The sequence below is a fragment of the Heterocephalus glaber genome, unplaced genomic scaffold (assembly GCF_053883595.1).
Source record: "Heterocephalus glaber isolate CG9 unplaced genomic scaffold, H.glaber_assembly_v1.0 deba00001429, whole genome shotgun sequence".
Taxonomy (NCBI): Eukaryota; Metazoa; Chordata; class Mammalia; order Rodentia; family Bathyergidae; genus Heterocephalus; species Heterocephalus glaber.
Genome location: NW_028258294.1, coordinates 5,661,876 through 5,681,052, shown reverse-complemented (window position 1 = coordinate 5,681,052; position 19,177 = coordinate 5,661,876). Strand labels below are relative to the sequence as shown.

General features: G+C 35.8%; 1 protein-coding gene across 5 annotated transcripts in view; it reads left to right on the top strand.

Annotated features, from left to right (window-relative positions):
- The window catches only part of Grm5 (glutamate metabotropic receptor 5), a 547,664-nt gene extending 535,576 nt beyond the window's left edge, over nucleotides 1-12,088 (top strand). For all 5 annotated transcript variants that reach the window (XM_004868208.3, XM_004868207.3, XM_087212259.1 and 2 more), the window contains one exon: nucleotides 10,204-12,088. In XM_004868208.3, the coding sequence (XP_004868265.1) occupies nucleotides 10,204-11,119 (916 nt within the window). In that variant the 3' untranslated portion in view covers nucleotides 11,120-12,088. The remainder of the gene's footprint in view (nucleotides 1-10,203) is intronic.
- The last annotated feature ends 7,089 nt before the right edge of the window (nucleotides 12,089-19,177 follow it).

The following is a 19,177-nucleotide window of genomic DNA, read 5'->3' as shown; positions in this document are numbered from 1 at the left end:
TTTTAGTGGGTAAAAATGTTTATTGAAACTTTAGAGAATCTAGTGACAGTGATGTTATAATAGTAATTGTTAAATTAAATAGGATCTCAGACTTGAAAGGTAGCCCCAAAAGATAACGTATGTTAAAACTGTTTTGCTTGCATTATTTCTTACTTCACATAAAGCTTATTCACTAAGCACCTACTATGAGCCCCCCCAAAAAAGACTCTGTAGATAAATGAGTAAGATATGATTAAGGCCCTTGAAAATCTGTAGCGTATTAGGAAACAAAGTCAGAAAAACTAATAACTGCAATTAATATGAAACTCCTCTCCCACAGGACAATATATGCCTCAGATTAACTTTTTATCTCATATCATAAACTGTATTTTAGACCAGTAATAATTATGCACTATAAACATGTACTACTACAAAAATAAAAACTGAGAAAAAAATAAACTAGAGAGTAACTGAAAGCAAATAACAACAAATCTAATTTGAGTCTTCAGAAAGGATAGGCGCATCAGGGTCTAAAGAGAGAGATTCTGCCTTTGTATTACAGTAGAGGCCAGCTAGTTGCTTAGCAATAGATTAGTAATTCTGCAGTAGTATTCATTTACCTCCTCTCCAAAGTCAACTTCAAATTAATATTCTAATTTATATTCAGAGATCTAAAAACATAAGGCTAATATGGTAGTAATGATTACCAGTAGTACTATAACTGCTATGTATTAGACACTATACATATTAAGTTCCTTTATACATGTTATGCATTAAGTTCTCCCAACAACATATAAGGAAACTATTATTCCTTTTCATGGTATAGGTGAGAAAAATGAGGTTCAAGAATATCAAACAACTTAAGTATTACAGCAGTTTCATGAAAATTCTGAAATTAAAGGGATCTTAAAATCTGATTCAGGCACTAGCCAGGGTGTGATCAGTTTAATCTCCATTTTCTGTAAAATGAAGACAATGTAACACTTCTCTTACTATAGTGCTGTGAAAACTAAATGAGACTATGCAACTACAACATTTAGCATACATTCATTAATTTTAGATAGTATTACTAGTACTGAAGTTTTGGTGTTATATCTGGCCACCATGGTTATTTTTATAAAAATCAATTTAGATAAGTAAAAGTAAAAGTTAATATGTTCCCGCTTTTAAAATTCATACTTTCGCATGGTTACTTATAAAAGCATCCAACATTTACTGGATATTTAGATACACTGGACACAGTTTTAAGTGCTTTATTTGTATGGTCTTTTATTTAGTCTTTAATTTAATTCAATTACTTTTAATTTAATTACTGAGAGTATATTTATGTTACTATTGGACAATCTTCTCTTGAGCCTGTGAAAATAGTAATAGGAGTGCTTACAGGTCATGACATTCTTGTTTCAGTTTCTGTTCGATTGTCTTTTCATCTAACACCTGTTTAATTTTGAAAGGGAGGAGCTAGTCAAAGTTGTTTGCAAGGCTGCTGTCCTTGACTATGAAATATATATTTTGGGAATATACCATACACACAAATTCACACATACACACACACACACACACACAAAATCACATACATACACACATAATTTTGTAACATATTAGTTATATATGAATATATACATAAATTTGCATGTATTTTACTTGAGAAAATATATTTGATAGCTTATGATTTGCTGTAATAAGGTAGAAGGAAATCAAAGAGGTTTCTGACATAACAAATGCCAAGCCAAAAAGGGAGCAGGCTACCACGTACATAGTCAAATACAAATTTGTATACTTTACAGGGGAAAGTAAATTTTTGAAAATGCTTCCTACTGGTAGATTCACCTCCAGATATGGATAAAATCTTGCAATTATGTCTACTTACTCTTGTTGCATCCCTATTAGGTAAGTAATACTGAAACGTAGGCAAAAGTTACTCAGCAAAGCTAAGTACTCTGAAAATTTAAATCAATTACTTCTAATTCCATATTTACTGAATTATTATGAAATGATTCAACACAAATTTATTTACATTTAGAAATATTTAGTCATCATTTATACCTAAGTCATTATGTCTCATACTATAAATTCAAAGATATACAAAATAGGCTTCCTACATCTAATGATTTATCACCATTATACTTTATATCCCTTGGGGTAGTGTTCTGTCATTTACTTTGACTTGGGCAACTTAGCTAAATTCTATAGACTTCCATTTTCACATCTGTAGCTCAGGTTATTAATACCTGTCCATAGCAAGCATTTAAGATTATATAATTCACTTCATTTGACTCCCAGCCCACCTCCTCTGTACCAGGCATCATAATGAGCACAGGACATGCATTTAACGCTAACTTGCACAAAGGTAACATTTGAAAAGTTCTATGTCAGACAGCTCTTGTGAAAGTCAAATATAATGTAGGTGAAAATACCTTGTGAGCAACAATGTTCTATTGAAATAGGAACAATTACTCTTCCAGGAGTTTCTTGTTTGCCACCAATCCCAAACCTATGTTTTAGGGGGGTTTTGTTTGTTTTGGTTTTTTGAGACAGGGTCTCTTACCATCTCACTGTGTGGTCCAAGCTGGCCTTGAACTCATTATGTAGCCTAGGCTGGCCTCAAACTCAGTGATTCTTCTACCTCAGCCTCCTAAGTGGTGGGATTATAGGCATGTTCCACCACACTCAGGTCTCTAAGCCCATGTTTTTCTGAAGGGTTTGAATCAAGTTAAATTCTTCCACAAAGTTTTCTTGGCTGCGCCAGCCTACAAATACAAAATAGCTGTGTCTGATTTCATTATCTCTTTCCTAAATTATAATTTTTGTTTTACTGTGATTGTTAAAAAATATTCATTTCCTGCTTTGGAAAAAAGAACTCACAAAACTAAAACTTCTAATCTTAGTTGAATGATTTTACCTAAAACTTGTAAGTTTAATGTCAGGATAAGGAGTAATTTAAAGTCTGAGTTCAGGTAACTGAATTCTGAATCAAACAAAGCTTAACTTGGGAAAGAAAACTGCCACATCTCAACAAAATGTACAAGCCCCTGTGTCACATCATAGTTAAAATTCTTTCTCTTCATGAGGACCCTGGGGGAGATTCGACAGTGCTTGAACCATTAGGCATTTAAAAACCCATCCAGGTGGACATGCAACTTTCGGAAAAGGCTTCTGTTGCTGGTAAAGCAAAGATAAGATCAAATAGGACTGAGTGGTTCTCCCTCCACAAGGATTTTTTGTTAGGTACTAAAGGCTTTGTAAGAAATATTGTCTGGGTGAATTATCACAGAACTTCCCAGCTCTGTGGGAAGGGCTTTCTGGGATTAGCCATGTAGAATTAGCTTCTAAACCATGTAGACAATACACCTATTAGTTGGCTATCCATGTTGTTTATCTATGTTAATATCCTCAATCTTTAGGCTTCATTAAGCCCCACCTAATTTGCAACTCTTTCCTTGAAACTTCTTTCCTCAGTAGCAACATTATGTTTTTAATTCCTCTTATACCAACAAGAAAAGCCTAATAGGCAAAACAAATGTCTTTTCTTTCACAGTTTTCCTATGAAAACATTTCTTTCCATTTTCTTCTTTGTTACACGGATTATTATCTCAATATTGTATCCCTGTACTACTAAAACAACATCTTGAATCTACCCTAACACAAGTATTTTGCTCGTCAGTTTTTCTCTTTTTAGTTTTTTCCCTTAATCTGTGAAAAACTAATCAATTGAACAAATATTAGTTAAGTCTCAACATTTTCTCAAGTAGAACCAGTACTGGGGCTAAATTAGGATCAAAGTAAATTGATAAAGCTGAAGTAAAGGTTTAAGATATGCAATAACACAGGGCCTGCATTCAAACTATTCTTACTGAGCTAGGAAAAGAAGATTAAATAAAACATTAAATAATAACATATTTTTTATGGATGAAGAATAACAAAAGAAGCCATTTATTCAAATATTGATCAAGCATGTAGATTACATTTGAATCTAATAATCAGCCCATTTATTTGGTCTAATTATGTTAGAATACATATCTGTTCCAGATGCTAGTAAGAAGTCCACATTAATTACTTTTTTTCCCTTAAATTCTTTTATTGGTACATTTTAGGTATACAATACATTTACATTTATCATTGGGTACTTGTACCTGTACATGATGTATCTTGGTTCTTATTTTTTCCCCATGCCCTGTCCTCCTTTCACCCCCTCCACCCTTCCCTATTTACAAAGACTTTGTTTCCATTTTTTTCTTTTTCTCATAGTTTTTCCTCTCCCTTCTTTCCTTCCCCCTTCCCCTCCCACTTCCCCTACCCCTTTGGGCCTTTTCTTCCTATTTCAAATTATCAATTATTCATTTTAATCATTTTAATCCTTATTAACACTTTCAGTTTCTTTAGACTTATTCAGATACCAAAAAAAATTTAATAAAGTAGATCCTTGTAGTTGGGGGTATCCAGCAAGAATTTTTATAGCAGACAAAACAGTTCAAATATTTTAGCTTCTGATGCTTTAACTTCTATTCCACTCCTACATGGTCAAACTGGACTACCTTGCTTGCATATTCCCTGTGTATTTCTGAATTGTCACTGATATTCTTCATGGAGGGCAATAACTATCACTCTCATCATGTTTCATCATAAACTATCCATTACTCAAAAAGGATACATGGATCTTCCTTAGGAAGACAGCTCTCTCTGAGAAATCTTGCTGGAAATACCTCTTCCCCTTTGTAAAGTTTTGAGTCTCTTATGATTTGTCCTCCTGAAGCCCAATGAACTGACTTCTTATTTCAATACTCCATTGATATCCCTCACTTTCCTTCCCCCTATCATCTTTCCATTTACCCACCTGCTCTCTCATTGTAAGGTCAGAGGGAAAGGAAAAAAACATATTTCTATCAATCAATATAACTTAATAATTCATAGTATTAGTTATCTTCTATATCTATATTCTCTCTTGAATTCAATTTTACCCTTTTTGAGAGATGTCTCAGTTAGCAATTCTCATCCATAGCAACAAAAAGCACTGAGAAATAAAAATCATTTCCAAAACAATCACATATCATTTGTTGTCAACATTAGAAATATCACAATTTTGTAAATACTCCAGATTTAATGTTATCCCCACAATTACATAATCTTATTTAATGGAATCCCAAAATAAATCAGAGAGAAAATAAAAGAATTAGAACTATCCACAGGAAAAGTGTTTTATTGCATCACACGTGAAAAAAATGAAGCTGACTATTGTCACATATTATCTATATGGATGTAGGCTTCTAGTGCCTTGATCATCAAGGCATCCAGTCATTATCTCTGACAAGTGTTGGTGTCTAGTTAACCTGTGCTATTTGATTTAATGACCAAAAAGAGACATACAGTGCTATTAGGCTATGTTAGTGTATGAATAAGAAGTACAGAGATATACTCCAGATACAGTACCTGAGCCTTTTCTATAGAATAAGGACATTACTTCAAAAAGAAAATATGCACAATATACAATATAACAATATACAGTACACAATATAACATCATGAAAACTGGAATTGAAAATCAGGAGATGGTATTAACCCTCGGTTTCCTCATCTTTGAAAAGGTGAATAAAGATACTAGTTTTATCTACTTTTGACAATTAGAATGTTCCTAAAAGTACTTTATAAACCACTATGCAAATATATTGTTTTGATTATTATGTCTGTATTGTGTAATTTCTTGACTTTACTTTTACTCAAGTGTTTTTCTCTCTGCATATATCTCTAATACATATATTGTCATGGCTATTTAAATTGTCAACAAGATAGCTATTTACAAATATTTATGCTATAACTGAGAAAATTTACATAAATGATTCTACCATTTTCTTACATAGTACAGTGTATTTCTCAGTTTAGTTTTCAAAAGCAAGATGTCAAGTTTTCAGCAAAGCTCAGGAAGAAATTCCTTTACCTATCATGGATGTCTTACTATAAACAACATCAAATTCTTCAACATTTTTTCAAAACTTTATTACTTTACTTTTTCACTGAAGGCAAATCATGGAAATCAAAATATATTCATAAAAAGCTTAAGAAAATTTACCAGAAATGGAACTGCCACTGCAAACTCTCTGCCTATAATGTTTTTAATTTATGAGGTTCTTTCATTGAACTAATTTTTTCTGATGTTCCTCTACAGGCATAATTTGCTAATGTCATTTGCTAATGACATTTCAAGTTTTTCTTATGTTTTTCATTTTCTATGTTAGAAAGCTCATAATCATACTACATCTTCATCCTGGCTACCCATTAATCCAAAATACACAAACAAGAATCAGTAATGAAGACTATTTTTAATAAAAATAATTTAAGTTTTAGAGGGTGTATTTGATTGTAGTACTCTGATGCCCTAAAACCTAAGTTATGATGGTACTAAGAAACCATGCCACCAAAAAAAGCTTAAGATTTGACTGTTTTTTAATTCAGCAAAATTTAAAAAATGTAATTCCTCTATATGCTGTTAATACAACACTAAAATTCTGGGAAAAACAACTTTCACTTAATATGAACCTGAAAATTATAAATCCCACAGACTTCTTGATCGTTAAACTCTTTCTCTCTATTAATGTTTGCTCCCTAAAGATGGCACGCTGTGGCAGAATGCTCTAATTTCTTCATGTTTGGGCCGATGATTAGAGAAACTGTGAGAGGTCACTGAGCTGACATTTAGAGCCTGCTTGAAATTAATAAATTATTTAAGTGTCCTACATGGAAGGGAAGAAGAGAAAGAATAAACTTTTGAGAATTTGGGCAGACCTGAAATATAAACAAAACCCAATCAACCAAAAAAAAAAAAAAACCTAATCTTTAAATCACACTGAGGTTTTTTAATTCCAGAAATAAAGAATAAATAAGGGAAGACATTAGATTATATAGTACAGTTTTAAAAAGAGTTCATCAGTATTTAGAAAAAAGCAAGAAGTATTTTTTGATGCCTGCCCAGAGGTAGCAAACCATTATGTCCTGCTTCTCTTCTCTAAACTTCTTAATTCTTCCTCTTTTGTAACACCCAATATATATGCAGTGGGGAAAAGTAAAAGTTCTCTTTCTTTTTACTTACCAGTTACCTCAGGGCACTTGAAGAAACAATGTCAATTTTGAAAAAGAAATTATCAGCCTAAATAATAAACACATCTTATCACAACTAGAAGTTTGATGATAATGAATAAATCCCTGTATGTTTATGCTTATTATTTTCATATGTAGGATTCTTTTGGTTCCATCCAGAAATCATGTGAAGTGAACTGATGTTTATTTCTTCCATTTTTTTTCCAATAAAGAAATAAGCTCAAAGGTGTTATGACATCCCCAACATCAGGGTCAGATCTGAGATTCACAGTGTGTATCCATCCTATCTTACCTCATTTACCCACACTGCTTCAATAAGCTTTCATCACTGACAAATTTCAATAAAACAGATACATATGTATGACAAAATATTCCTTCATGATTTTTAATATAGATATCAAGATGGTTTTCACAGTTAATGGAATATTATTTATCTGTATACACTGAGTACCACTGATTAATGAAAGCTACCAAACATGTAGATATATCCATGACATAAACCTGATTCTAATCATAAGAAATTATAAATTATAAGACTGAATGCATTTATCCACTTAATTACTGACTCCAAAATATTACTGAACATTTGCAATGTTCTAGACAATGTAGTGGGCATTACGAACATAACAGGAAACAATAAACCCTCTGCCTGTACCTTCCATCCAGCAGATGAAATCAATATATGCAAACTTACTAAACAACTAAATTCATGTGCTGTGGGAATCTAGTTTAGTTGAGGGTGACATTAAGAAAGCTTTCTTCAAGCAAGGAGAAATACAAAAATAGAGAAAGAAGAAGGAAGGGAGGGAGGGAGAAAGGAAGGAAAAAAGGAAAGAAAAGAGGGGGGAGGGGAGAGTTTCTTCTCATACATTCACCCACAAGTTTTTCAATATGCTATCATGTTTTGGGGCATGACTATGTGTGATTGGAAAGACTTTCACTGCTCTTATCCAAAGTTATGCTCACTAGTTTACACTAAAAGCATTTTGAGAGAGGGAGAGAGATTTTTAAAAGCAGGTGTTCCCCAAAGCTCTCTGCTGGAAGCAAAAGCATCCCTAGGGTAAAGTATGGTAGAATAAATCCCGTTATGCTTCTGGTTTCTACCCCATGGTTTGTATTAAAAGGGGCCTGGTGACCTGAAAAAGTAATTGCCCCTCCTAAAATGCTTGCTTCCTATCTTGCTGGTAGGGGAGAAAGGGAGTAGTTGGCAACCAGTCCGTTCAATCAAATCCCTTAAATAATCTGGCCCACTTCTTCTATGACAGCAGGCTAATGCAAAATGGAAAAACAAATCTTGATAGTGTATTAGAAAACTCAAACATTTGCCAGAGCCACTTCTACTATGAATGCATAGCAACCTCCATACCTGGAAATGATTTGCTCATCCTTTGAGAAGAAGGCTGGAGGAAAGGGACATTTCACAATCTAGAATTCTGAAGAATACGGCGTTGCCATATGTATGGTAGATTATACAGGAAGGAGCAAAGAAAGGAAGACCGGAAAGGGACAGATGAAGTAGTAAGCAGCATTGGAAAAAAGCAAGAAGACTGTTGTCAAACGGGCTGTAGAAACGGTAGACTGTAATCAAGGGAGCAAGTGTCTCACACGGAGTGGCTCTGGAAGGTGCAATCAGGCTAACTGAAGGCAGTTGTGTTCCAAGTAGGGATAAGATCCCTGCCTAGCAAAGGCAACCAACCTCTTCTTCAAGAAGGCCAAGGAAACAATGAGAACTGGGAAGAAAAAAAGGGGACAGCTTTCTGTCACTGCTTCTCAGTTTGCAAAATGTCTGCTTCCAAGTCACTTCCAAGTCACATAACAGAGTTCTTGTAAAAAGCATCCATAAATGGAACCCATTCTAGACATTCAATCTCCTGGGACAAAGCTAGTGATTTTGACAAATGCCCTAGGTGCATTTTATAAACAGTTAAATTTAACAACCCCTGGCTCACATGATAGAATTGGGTTCTTCAAAGTCTTGTTCTTAGACTACCCAAGGCTAGATCTTGGTCACAGTCCCAGAACAGAGAGCTGTCTGCATTAAAAGACCCCGAATTACAGAGATCTTGTATGTATTTGTGATGCGGAATCACACCAGGCTCACTCTATGTAATATCCCTGCAGGTCAGGTCATATTCTCTGGCTAAATGAGGTTTCTGACAGAGGGAATGTACTTTGGAGGCTGACAGGTCAGGTTTTGGTGGTAAGGAAGGTACAGACACTGAGATTGAGCCACCATATTCATCTTCATTACAGCAGCTTCCAGAGCCAGAACAGAGACCAAACAAGAACTTCTTGGGAAAGAGAAAGGCCTTCAAAAAAAAAAAAGGCATGAAATCCCTAATCTGAGGTCATTACGCTTGGTGCCAAAGGCAATATATTGCTCTCTCTCTTGAAGAATTATTACTCAAATTCTAGGGCTAAAAACACTTTTGTGAGGAGAATTTCTGTGAACCAGAACAATTCTAACTAATGAAAATTTTGAATGTGTCTTCTCTGAAAATGCACTTTCCAGGAGGTTGGCCAGACTAAATAAAACTGTGTTCAAAATTGGAAGTTCACGCAGAAATCCCTAGTTATATAGAGCTGGATCTATACGAGCCTGCAGGATAAAAGCTGAACTGGAACCACTGTTACTTTCTGGTAACCCTAGATTCTTTCACATCTTCCCTCCTCTCTTAGGGCTATGTGTGAGTTTAGGTCCCAGCTGTAATGTTTCCATCGAATGGAAGCCCATCCCTGGCACCAGATATCAGTAACTTCTGCAGATGGACATAAAACTCCAAACCCTGGCATCTGCACCTGCAGTATAAACAGCTCCTGACTGCACGGGCGGAATCAGAACTCGGAAAGAAACCTGATAAATGCTCTTGTGTCCTAATACCCCTCTGACAGGTTCACAGTAATTCTAGCCCCAAGGCCAGATTAAAAGAAGCAGCCTTTAACTCAAAACAAGCAGATGCCACTTCCAAAGTCCCAAGTCCCTTCCCATGATGCCCTTCTGATCCTTTATTTCCTGAAAGGACAAATAAAGCTCCTCAAGCTCTGGGCCTGTATCCACCCACCACTGGGGAAGCAGCATGGAAGGCCCCCTCACTCACCAACCTCGCTGAGTCACCTCTCCTCTCTGTCTCCACAGCTCTAATGGCAAATCCGTTACCTGGGCTCAAAACGAGAAGAGCAGCAGGGGACAGCACCTGTGGCAGCGGCTGTCGGTCCACATCAACAAGAAGGAGAACCCCAACCAGACGGCGGTCATCAAGCCCTTCCCCAAGAGCACGGAGAGCCGCGGGCTGGGCGCCGGCGCGGGCAGCGTGGGCCCGGGGGCCGCGGGGGCCGCTGGGGGCGCGGGGAGCGCGAGCTGCGCAGGCGCGGGTCCCGGCGGCCCTGAGCCCCCCGACGCCAGCGCCAAGGGGCTGTACGATGTGGCGGAGGCTGAGGAGCCCTTCGCGGCTCCCGGGCGGCCGCGCTCGCCCTCGCCCATCAGCACGCTGAGCCACCGCGCGGGCTCTGGCGGCCGCACGGACGACGACGTGCCGTCGCTACAATCGGAGCCCGCGGCGCACAGCAGCTCCTCGCAGGGCTCGCTCTTGGAGCAGATCAGCAGCGTGGTGACTCGCTTCACGGCCAACATCAGCGAGCTCAACTCCATGATGCTGTCCACTGCGGCTCCGGGCCCCGGCGGTGCCCCGCTCTGCTCGTCCTACCTGATCCCCAAAGAGATCCAGCTGCCCACGACCATGACGACGTTCGCCGAAATCCAGCCTCTGCCGGCCATCGAGGTCACGGGCGGTGCGCAGGCCGCGGCCGGGGCCCCGCCGACAGGGGTTGCTGCCCAAGAGCCCCCCGCGGCCGGCCCTGAGGCTGCACCCGGGAAGCCGGACCTGGAGGAGTTGGTTGCCCTCACCCCGCCGTCCCCCTTCAGAGACTCGGTGGACTCGGGCAGTACAACCCCCACCTCGCCAGTGTCTGAGTCGGCCCTCTGTATCCCGTCGTCTCCCAAATATGACACTCTGATCATACGAGATTACACTCAGAGCTCCTCGTCGTTGTGAATGTCACTGGATCCACGCTGGGGCCCGTGTGCGGAGCAGAGCCCTCGGCTCTTCCACAGGCGCACGCAGTAACACTCAGTCACCCAGCCGGTGGGGCCTGAGGTAAAAGACGCCAAGTACACCGGTCATGGAAACAAAAGATGAATAGTGCTATCTCACAACAATCGACGAAGACATCAACTACAAATTTTTTGGCAGATTTTCTTCTAGTGGCCTTAGAAAACATGGGCTTTTAAGAAACACTGCTTGTATTTTTGAGAGCTGACAGAGTTTGTTCAAACAGTTATATACCAAGTGCTTTGCTCTAGGGAAGCAGCAAGTGTGAAATAGCAATGGAGGGTGAAAAGCAGAGTTCATAAGCAACTGTAAAAAGTTTTGTTTGTTTACTTGCATTCTTTTCCCAGAAGAGTCTTTGATTCACGAAACATGAATGTACATTTTTCTAACAAACTCACAATCTGGGACCAAAATCTCAACCTTCGTCTCTCTCCTTTTTCTTTTCTTTTTCTTTTTTGCCTTTAAAGACCTTTAAAAGCAGTAACTTGGGCCCAGTATTGACTGAGGCGTCGTCTTGAGTGTGGCCCATGCTAACACACAACTTGACAGTGAATGCTGAGCTCATGTACCTAGGGCTTCTACCAGAGACCTTCCAATTTGTTTGTGAAATACTCTTCCAAAAGCCTGCATCTGGGATTCCACCAAGTTATTTCAGATTCACCTTCATTAACCGAGAAAACCAGTGGAAGATTTCTTGACTATTTCACCATGTTGCCAAATCAATACTGGAGTAGCAAAAAAATATTTTCTGGAATACTGTTTTGTAATTCCCTCACTGGGGTGCATTGTGTAGCTGGAAATTCACTTTCTAATAATAATTTTTGCGCTCCAGCCTGGCTCTTTCATGATACACATGCACTCCTCCTTATGAATGCTGTTCCGTTAGTATTGCAGATAAAATATTAAAATATGCATTTGGTCTTCTTCATTCCTTTCTTTCGAGAACCTGATGCACTAAGAGCTCCTCTGTTCCTTTGAGTCCCACCACTGGAAGAGTGGTTCATAGACCCAAGGAAGACATTGTCATGATTGGAGAGACTGTTGTTGAAAAAATTAACACAGTCTTCATACACTGGAATTTAAAACTGTGAAGTTGGCTTAGCAGAGATTCTTGCTGTGCCAGTGAGCAGTGATTTTTAACTTTCCTGGCTGCTTAAATAGGGCAGCTATGAACTATGACAAATGTAGATTTTTCAAAGCAATACAGAATACTAAAACAGAGGAACCTTAATATCAAGTACAGTCTTTCTTAGCCATTCCAAAAAAAGGCAAAGCAATTATTAATATTTTACTTTTTAAAGCAATTACTAATATTATTTTATGCACTTCATACTGTCACTTTTTAGATACTGCAGAAAAAAGATTTAGAGTTAACTTAAAAACGTGTGCTATGATAGATTCCAACTGGTAGAAATCATAACTCAAGACCTGAATCCACTGTCATCTCTTTATTCGCCCCCTTGCAGCTATCCTCAGGTACCAAATATATTTGATTTTTAAAAGTTAGTAATAAAAGGAGGTGTCCTATAAACTTAAAATTCAGTTGACCCAGCCTTATACTAAAGATAGCCTTATGAAAAAGATTTACTGTAAAGCAAAAGTATATTTTTGGCAGAGAGATAAAATAGAACTTGCTTCTTTTAGTTCATGATTCTTATTTTAATACTTTTTATTTCACATCTTTTTTTAAAAAAAATGAGAAATGGAAATTTGGTAAAACAATGTATCATTCTTCACTTTTAAAAGGTATAATAAATACATTGCTTGCTGACTTTATGTTTCATATCTATTCTCATTTGAAATTTTAAATCACCTCTCCTAATGTGAAGTATTAAAAGCTAATTAAAATATTTATTTAATGTATTAAAATATTCATTTAAAAGTAATCAAAATTCCTATGCCAGATTTGACAATAACATCATCAGAGCACCCTAATCCCAAATATTAATGAGATTCTTGAAACAAATAAAATCTAGCTAACTTTCATATCTTCACTGAAACAAGTGTCTGCCTCTACATGAAAAACAAATGTAAATATTTTGAAGTAATACTGCTGGATCCTCATCAAAAAAGGTGGAATTCACCTAGGGATTTCTATCTTGATTTCTTAGGTATTGATACCTTTCTGAATATGCTCTACTGTCTTATGGTTTAAAATTTGTTCCATAAAATACTTAGCTTTGTTTCCATTTTTTTCTCAAGTATAGTAAGTTTCCTTCTATTGACCAATAGAACATTTTTAAAACTCCATAATCAAGTTTATTTTCTAATTTTTCAGTGACATATTTTTTTAAAACCACCTTATGTATGAGAAACTTCATTAGAAATTAAAATTTAATCCAAGTAAATTTCCATCTGATAACTTCACATGATATGTGATCAAATGTAATAAAAATAATTTATCCAGTTAGAAAGGAATGAGATGTATTTTTTCTATATTTCTATAACCTTTGCCATTTCATTGAACACATTGTACATTGGACATAATATTAGTAACATATTCTTGAGAACTTTTATTTTGGAATGATGCTAACTCTGTCTCTTGCCAATTCTAATACCAGGTTCCAAGTAATAACTCTACAATACAAAGAGAATTGATTATCTATTTTAGGGCTAGGCTGTGAACTTCACAACTCATTTGAGTACCTATGCTCATTGAATTTCCTTGAAAATAATTTGTCCCTGGTGCCCAGTGATAATTCATTTGGGACCTTCATGAGTAAAAGGAAAGAAAAGTGTAGTGAAATGCTAAGGATCAGCAAAATGAACAAAAGGAGAGTTTGATCCTGGAAAGAAAAAGAGACCTGGTTTGATTAAGTTATACTGACTAAGCAGTCCACTCATCTTTCTATTTTGGGAGAGATGTGAGGGCATCTGAAGAAGACCATGGATGGACTAGGAGAACCATATTTTTGGGCTAAGGGTAGGAAGCAGAAAGGCAAAATGAAGAGGAAAATCATAAGAAATTTGACTGAAGCAAAGAAAAAAAGCAAATTCCCAAATGTGCTAATCTTTGAAAGTTATAGTCTTTCCCAAACTATGGAAGTTACCAGGAAGTGATCAGGAAGACTAGGAGCTATTATTGACTACAAATGAATCATATAATGGCTCTGTTGCAGTTGTGTGACTTCCAAACCAGGAATTAAACATTGTTTTTAAGAAAAAAAAAAACATTTCCTATGTTAGTCTCTCAGCAAAATGTACATGTTTTGGAGACTTCAAAGTTATTATATGAGTTCACATTTAGTAACAGCTTATTAATAACCCTCAAGCTGTCAGAATCTCTATAGTTACCATTTACAATTTTATACTGTGAAAAAAATACAGATCAGTGAAAGCATAAAGATAAATCAGAATTTCCTTTGAAGAGGGTCTGAGGCCTGGGAGAATCTCTACTGTTTATTGAAAAATGAGGCATGTGTAAAATAGTTGGCTAAATTTCACTGATCTTCCCAATGTGAACAAATATACTATGTATATTGTGTGTATTTCTAGAATTCAATGGCAGCTGCTGGTGGTGTTGTAATTAGAAATCTATATAGAATATAGATGTTTTAGAAAGATGGTGCCAATTCCAAAACATTTGTGTGGACTACAAGTGCTTGTACTTACTTTTTTCTGCACTTATAACTGATTTGGTTTTAAAATTGTGTGCGCGTATTTGTTCCTTTTCTGTTGTTACAGCTTGTACTATTAAAATAATGGAGAATGTTAAATTATTTTGATGTGAATTGCAAATGATTTTTCATAAAGTATACCATTTTTATCAGCATTGTTTTGCTTTGTACTTGTATAAATGTGTTTATTTTAGCATTTTAATATACACTTGCCTGTTTCTCAGTTGTCTAAATTATGTTTTAGGTGGTGTTTGTGAAGTCAGTTACTTTTTGAAAAATATTAAAAAAAAACTATGGTATGACTTAAGATTATTCCCCTTAAATATTTAGAATATTGTCCTAATTGTGTTTTCTAAAATGAAGTTATGATAATTAAATTAATTTAAATAAATAAAGTAATTAAATTCTGAATGACATACACAATCAAATTAGGAGAGTTACAAAGTAGATAATGGATAGTAGATTATAATGAAAATATAAATCAACCTCAAATCAATAAAGATGCTGTTCCCAAAGACATCTATAAACAACTTTTAAAATGCAAAAAATACTTTTTTAAAAAAATGAATGCAGGGAATATACTTTTTGTGTCTAGGCAAAAAATTGTAGAAATAATTTTCTGTGTGGATAGAAATAACTTCATACAGATAAATTATGTCTGTGTGTGTCTGTGTCTCTGTGTGTATAGAGACATGCATGTGTATTTATAGAGATACTTTACTTTTGTGTCATCTACATGTGTGTTTGTGTGTTTATGTCTGTTTATATGTATGTGTATAAGAATTTCGGTATAATTCTCTGAGAAATTATTATTGCCCAATCACTTTTTACTTTGATCCTAAAGCAAATTTACATTCCCTGAACACAGATTAGCAATAACCTAAAAGAAGAATATAGGATGGATGTTTTATACATGGAAAAGAAAAATAATACAAATTTTAAAATATATCTTCTCTATGCCTACTGACATTGTATTTTATATGCATACATAATTCATAAGTGCATATATAGACATATAATATATGTATACATATAATTTAAATTACATTTTATCTTAAAAAGGCAAACCGTTTTTCTGCTTGTTCATGTGTCTTCTAAAATAGTATAAATGAGAATGTGTTCATGTAAAATTGTGTTTAAAATGAGATATCTGAACACAGATAATTATCTCCCCAAAATCAAGAGTCTTGTAAGTCCCTGTCTTAGTTACTTTTCTTATTGCTGAGACAAAATATTTGACACTCAAAGTTAAAGGAGAAAAGGTTATTTAACTCACAGTTTGTAGGGGTTTCAGTCCATAGTCACCTAGCTCCAAGGCAAAGTGGCATGACAGACAGGTATCACAGAGGAGAAATAGTTCATGGTGAGCAGAAGGTAGCAAAGCAAGCAAGGAATGACCACAGTTCTTTCTATCTCTTATGTCCTATCCAGGCTACTTAGGGCAGGTAGCACTCACATCCATAATCCTAGTGCTCTTGATCCTATCATTGCACCAGGAATCAATTCCAGCATGACACATTCTGGATTCAGCCACCTCTGAAAAAGGCCCACCTATGACTGCATGAGACTTTGAGGGGGCATCTAAACACAAGCCATAACAGTCTCCAAAGAATCTTTCAAGACCATTCATATCTAGCTGATGCTATAAAAATAACATTGAACTAAAATCCAGTATCTATACCTTATCACCAACTAACCTTATTGAAAGGGTTCCTTAACACTAATAGCTTCAGATGAATCAGTATGCAAGATATAGCATTAGATGTTGACTGGTCAATGTATTCCAAGGGTGACAGAAAGCAATGGGAGTGTTAACTATTTAGGGAGAAGCTATTTTTAGAAACTGCTTTTAAATTCTTACTAATTTACCTATATAATCATAAAACCAAAGCAGTTTCATTTAAGAGATCAATATATTGACAAACATTCATCAAATCTAAGGCAGGCAGAATAACAAATACCTGTAGTCTCAGCAATCTCAGGCAGAAGGATCACAAGTTCCAGTCCTGACTGGACGACCTAGTGAGACAATGTCTCAAAATTTAAAAAAATTAAAAGACTGGGGTTGTAGTTTAGTAGTAGAGGGTCCTGGGTTCAATTTCTGAGTACTAAGTACTGCCAAAAAATAAAAAATAAATAAATATCTAACCAAGAAAAGGAGAGAAATGGCAAAAATAGTAATGAGAAAAGAGATAGATAGAAAAAAATTAGTAGGTAAAATCTTACACTACTAATGTCAAAAATACAAGTGAATTTAATATTACTCTAAAAATACACAAATTATCAAAATAAAACAAAAATAAGTAGAAAAGTCAGATAGCCAATATTGATAGAAGGGAATTTGACATTATTGTACTTTAAAAAGTATAATTCCTTTCTAGGTGTCATTCTGAAACAGTTAAAGACATCATGTTACAGAAAAACATGGATACCCATATTTAGAGTAGCACAATTCATAATAGCTAACTCTTGAAAGCAGCCTATAAGTCTACCAACAGAGGAATGGATAAAGAAAATGACTATATGACTCTTTGGGGGGATATTTAAGCCACAATAAATTATGTACATGTACCTACTCTACACAAAGAATTCAACCATTATGTACTGCAAACATGTCCTGAGAAAAAATTTTTAAAATTTAAAAATTAAAATAAAATTATTTTAAATTGCTATAGGAAAGATTTATACCTAAGTGCAAAGACACTGAGGTCAGTCCCCAATACCACCAAAAAAAAAAGGAAGTAACATTTATTTTGGCTCATAGTTCCAGAGTGTTCAGTCCATGGTTTTAGTGCTCCAAGACAGAAACCACATTGTGGAAAGACATAGTAGAGGAAAGCTGCTCAACTAATCAAGGCTAAGACACAGAGAGAAAAAGGGAAAAGCTGGAAACAAGAATATATCTTTCCAAGTCACACCCCCAGTGATCCACCACATCCCACCTGGCTCCATCTCCTAACAGCAAATTCAGTTCCAAACTCATGATTAGGTTAATTCATTAATTAGTATACCTCCTCCATGATTTAACCACCTTTACAAAGCCTCAGCTCTGGATACATGAGTCTTTCAGGGGACATCCTAGATCTAAACCATAGTTAGAATTATAATTTACCATAGGATTATATGTGATTAATTTTATCAGTTCATGAGAGGAACAGATTTAATATAAAAATATATATTTATATGATTATATAACGGATTTACTAAATAGGTCTACAAAGGCTGCCTATTGACTCATGGATGGAAGAATACCCTTCAAAATGATTATCTATGTACTGGAGACCCAGAAGATCTAGTGAGGTCAAAGTCCTGGAGCTCACTGTAGAGTCTGGTGTAAGTACAGATCAGAAAGCCAAAGACATTGCGTTGAAAGACCTAAGAGTCTGTACTAAAAGCCTGAAGGAACTGGACATAAATGTCCAAAAGCAATGACAAGACTAGAATTCCTCCAAAGAAGCAAAAAAATCCTTCTTTTCCTTCTATTCCAACAATGCTACAAGCCTATTGGTTAGTACCATCCACATCTGGGATGGTCTTGTCTCCCGAGTTTGTGGCCTACACATCAGTCATCCACAGACAAATTCAAAACCATGCTCTACTACTCTGCTAGGAATTTATTAAGACATTAAAGTTGACGTATCATGATTAACTACCAGAAAATCCAGGGAAAGGAATATATTCTTTCAGGTCATGCTCCCCTGACCCACCTTTTCCCACCAGGCTCTGTCTCCTAATAGCATAGTTAGCTATGAACTCATGGACAGATTACTGATGAGTACAGCACCCCCATGATCTACTCACTTTCCAAAAGCCCTACCTCTGAACAGATGAGATTTTTGAGGAAATTCTAGATCCAAAATATAACAAGTAGTATAGTATACTATAGGATTATTAATTATCAATATTATAAATAAATATAATAAAACTAAATAGTTTATACTATTAGCATATTAAAGACAAAAATATGTTCTCTGTAAAATACACCATAAGAACACTTAAAAAAATTAACATCAATTCCTAATAATTTTTTAAATCAGCAACTAAAAATAGAAGAAAAAATTTTTTAGATGGAAAAAGAAAAGCTATCAAAAACTTAAGGCAACATTATACTAGTGACAAAACATGAGAAGTCCAATTAAATCAGGAATGGAGGACATATGCCATATATACATGATTTCTAAAGAGAACAAAACATTTTGAAATTTAAATAAAGTGTTACATTAGTGATGTTACAACAATGTCTTTACTTGGGACAAGTGCTTATACTTGGACTTTTTTTAAGACAACTGCAGTATAAGCCCTGTCTTAGTTACTTTTCTCATTGCTAAGACAAAATACCTGACACCTAAAGTTAAAGAGGGAAAGGTTTATTTAGCTCATAGTT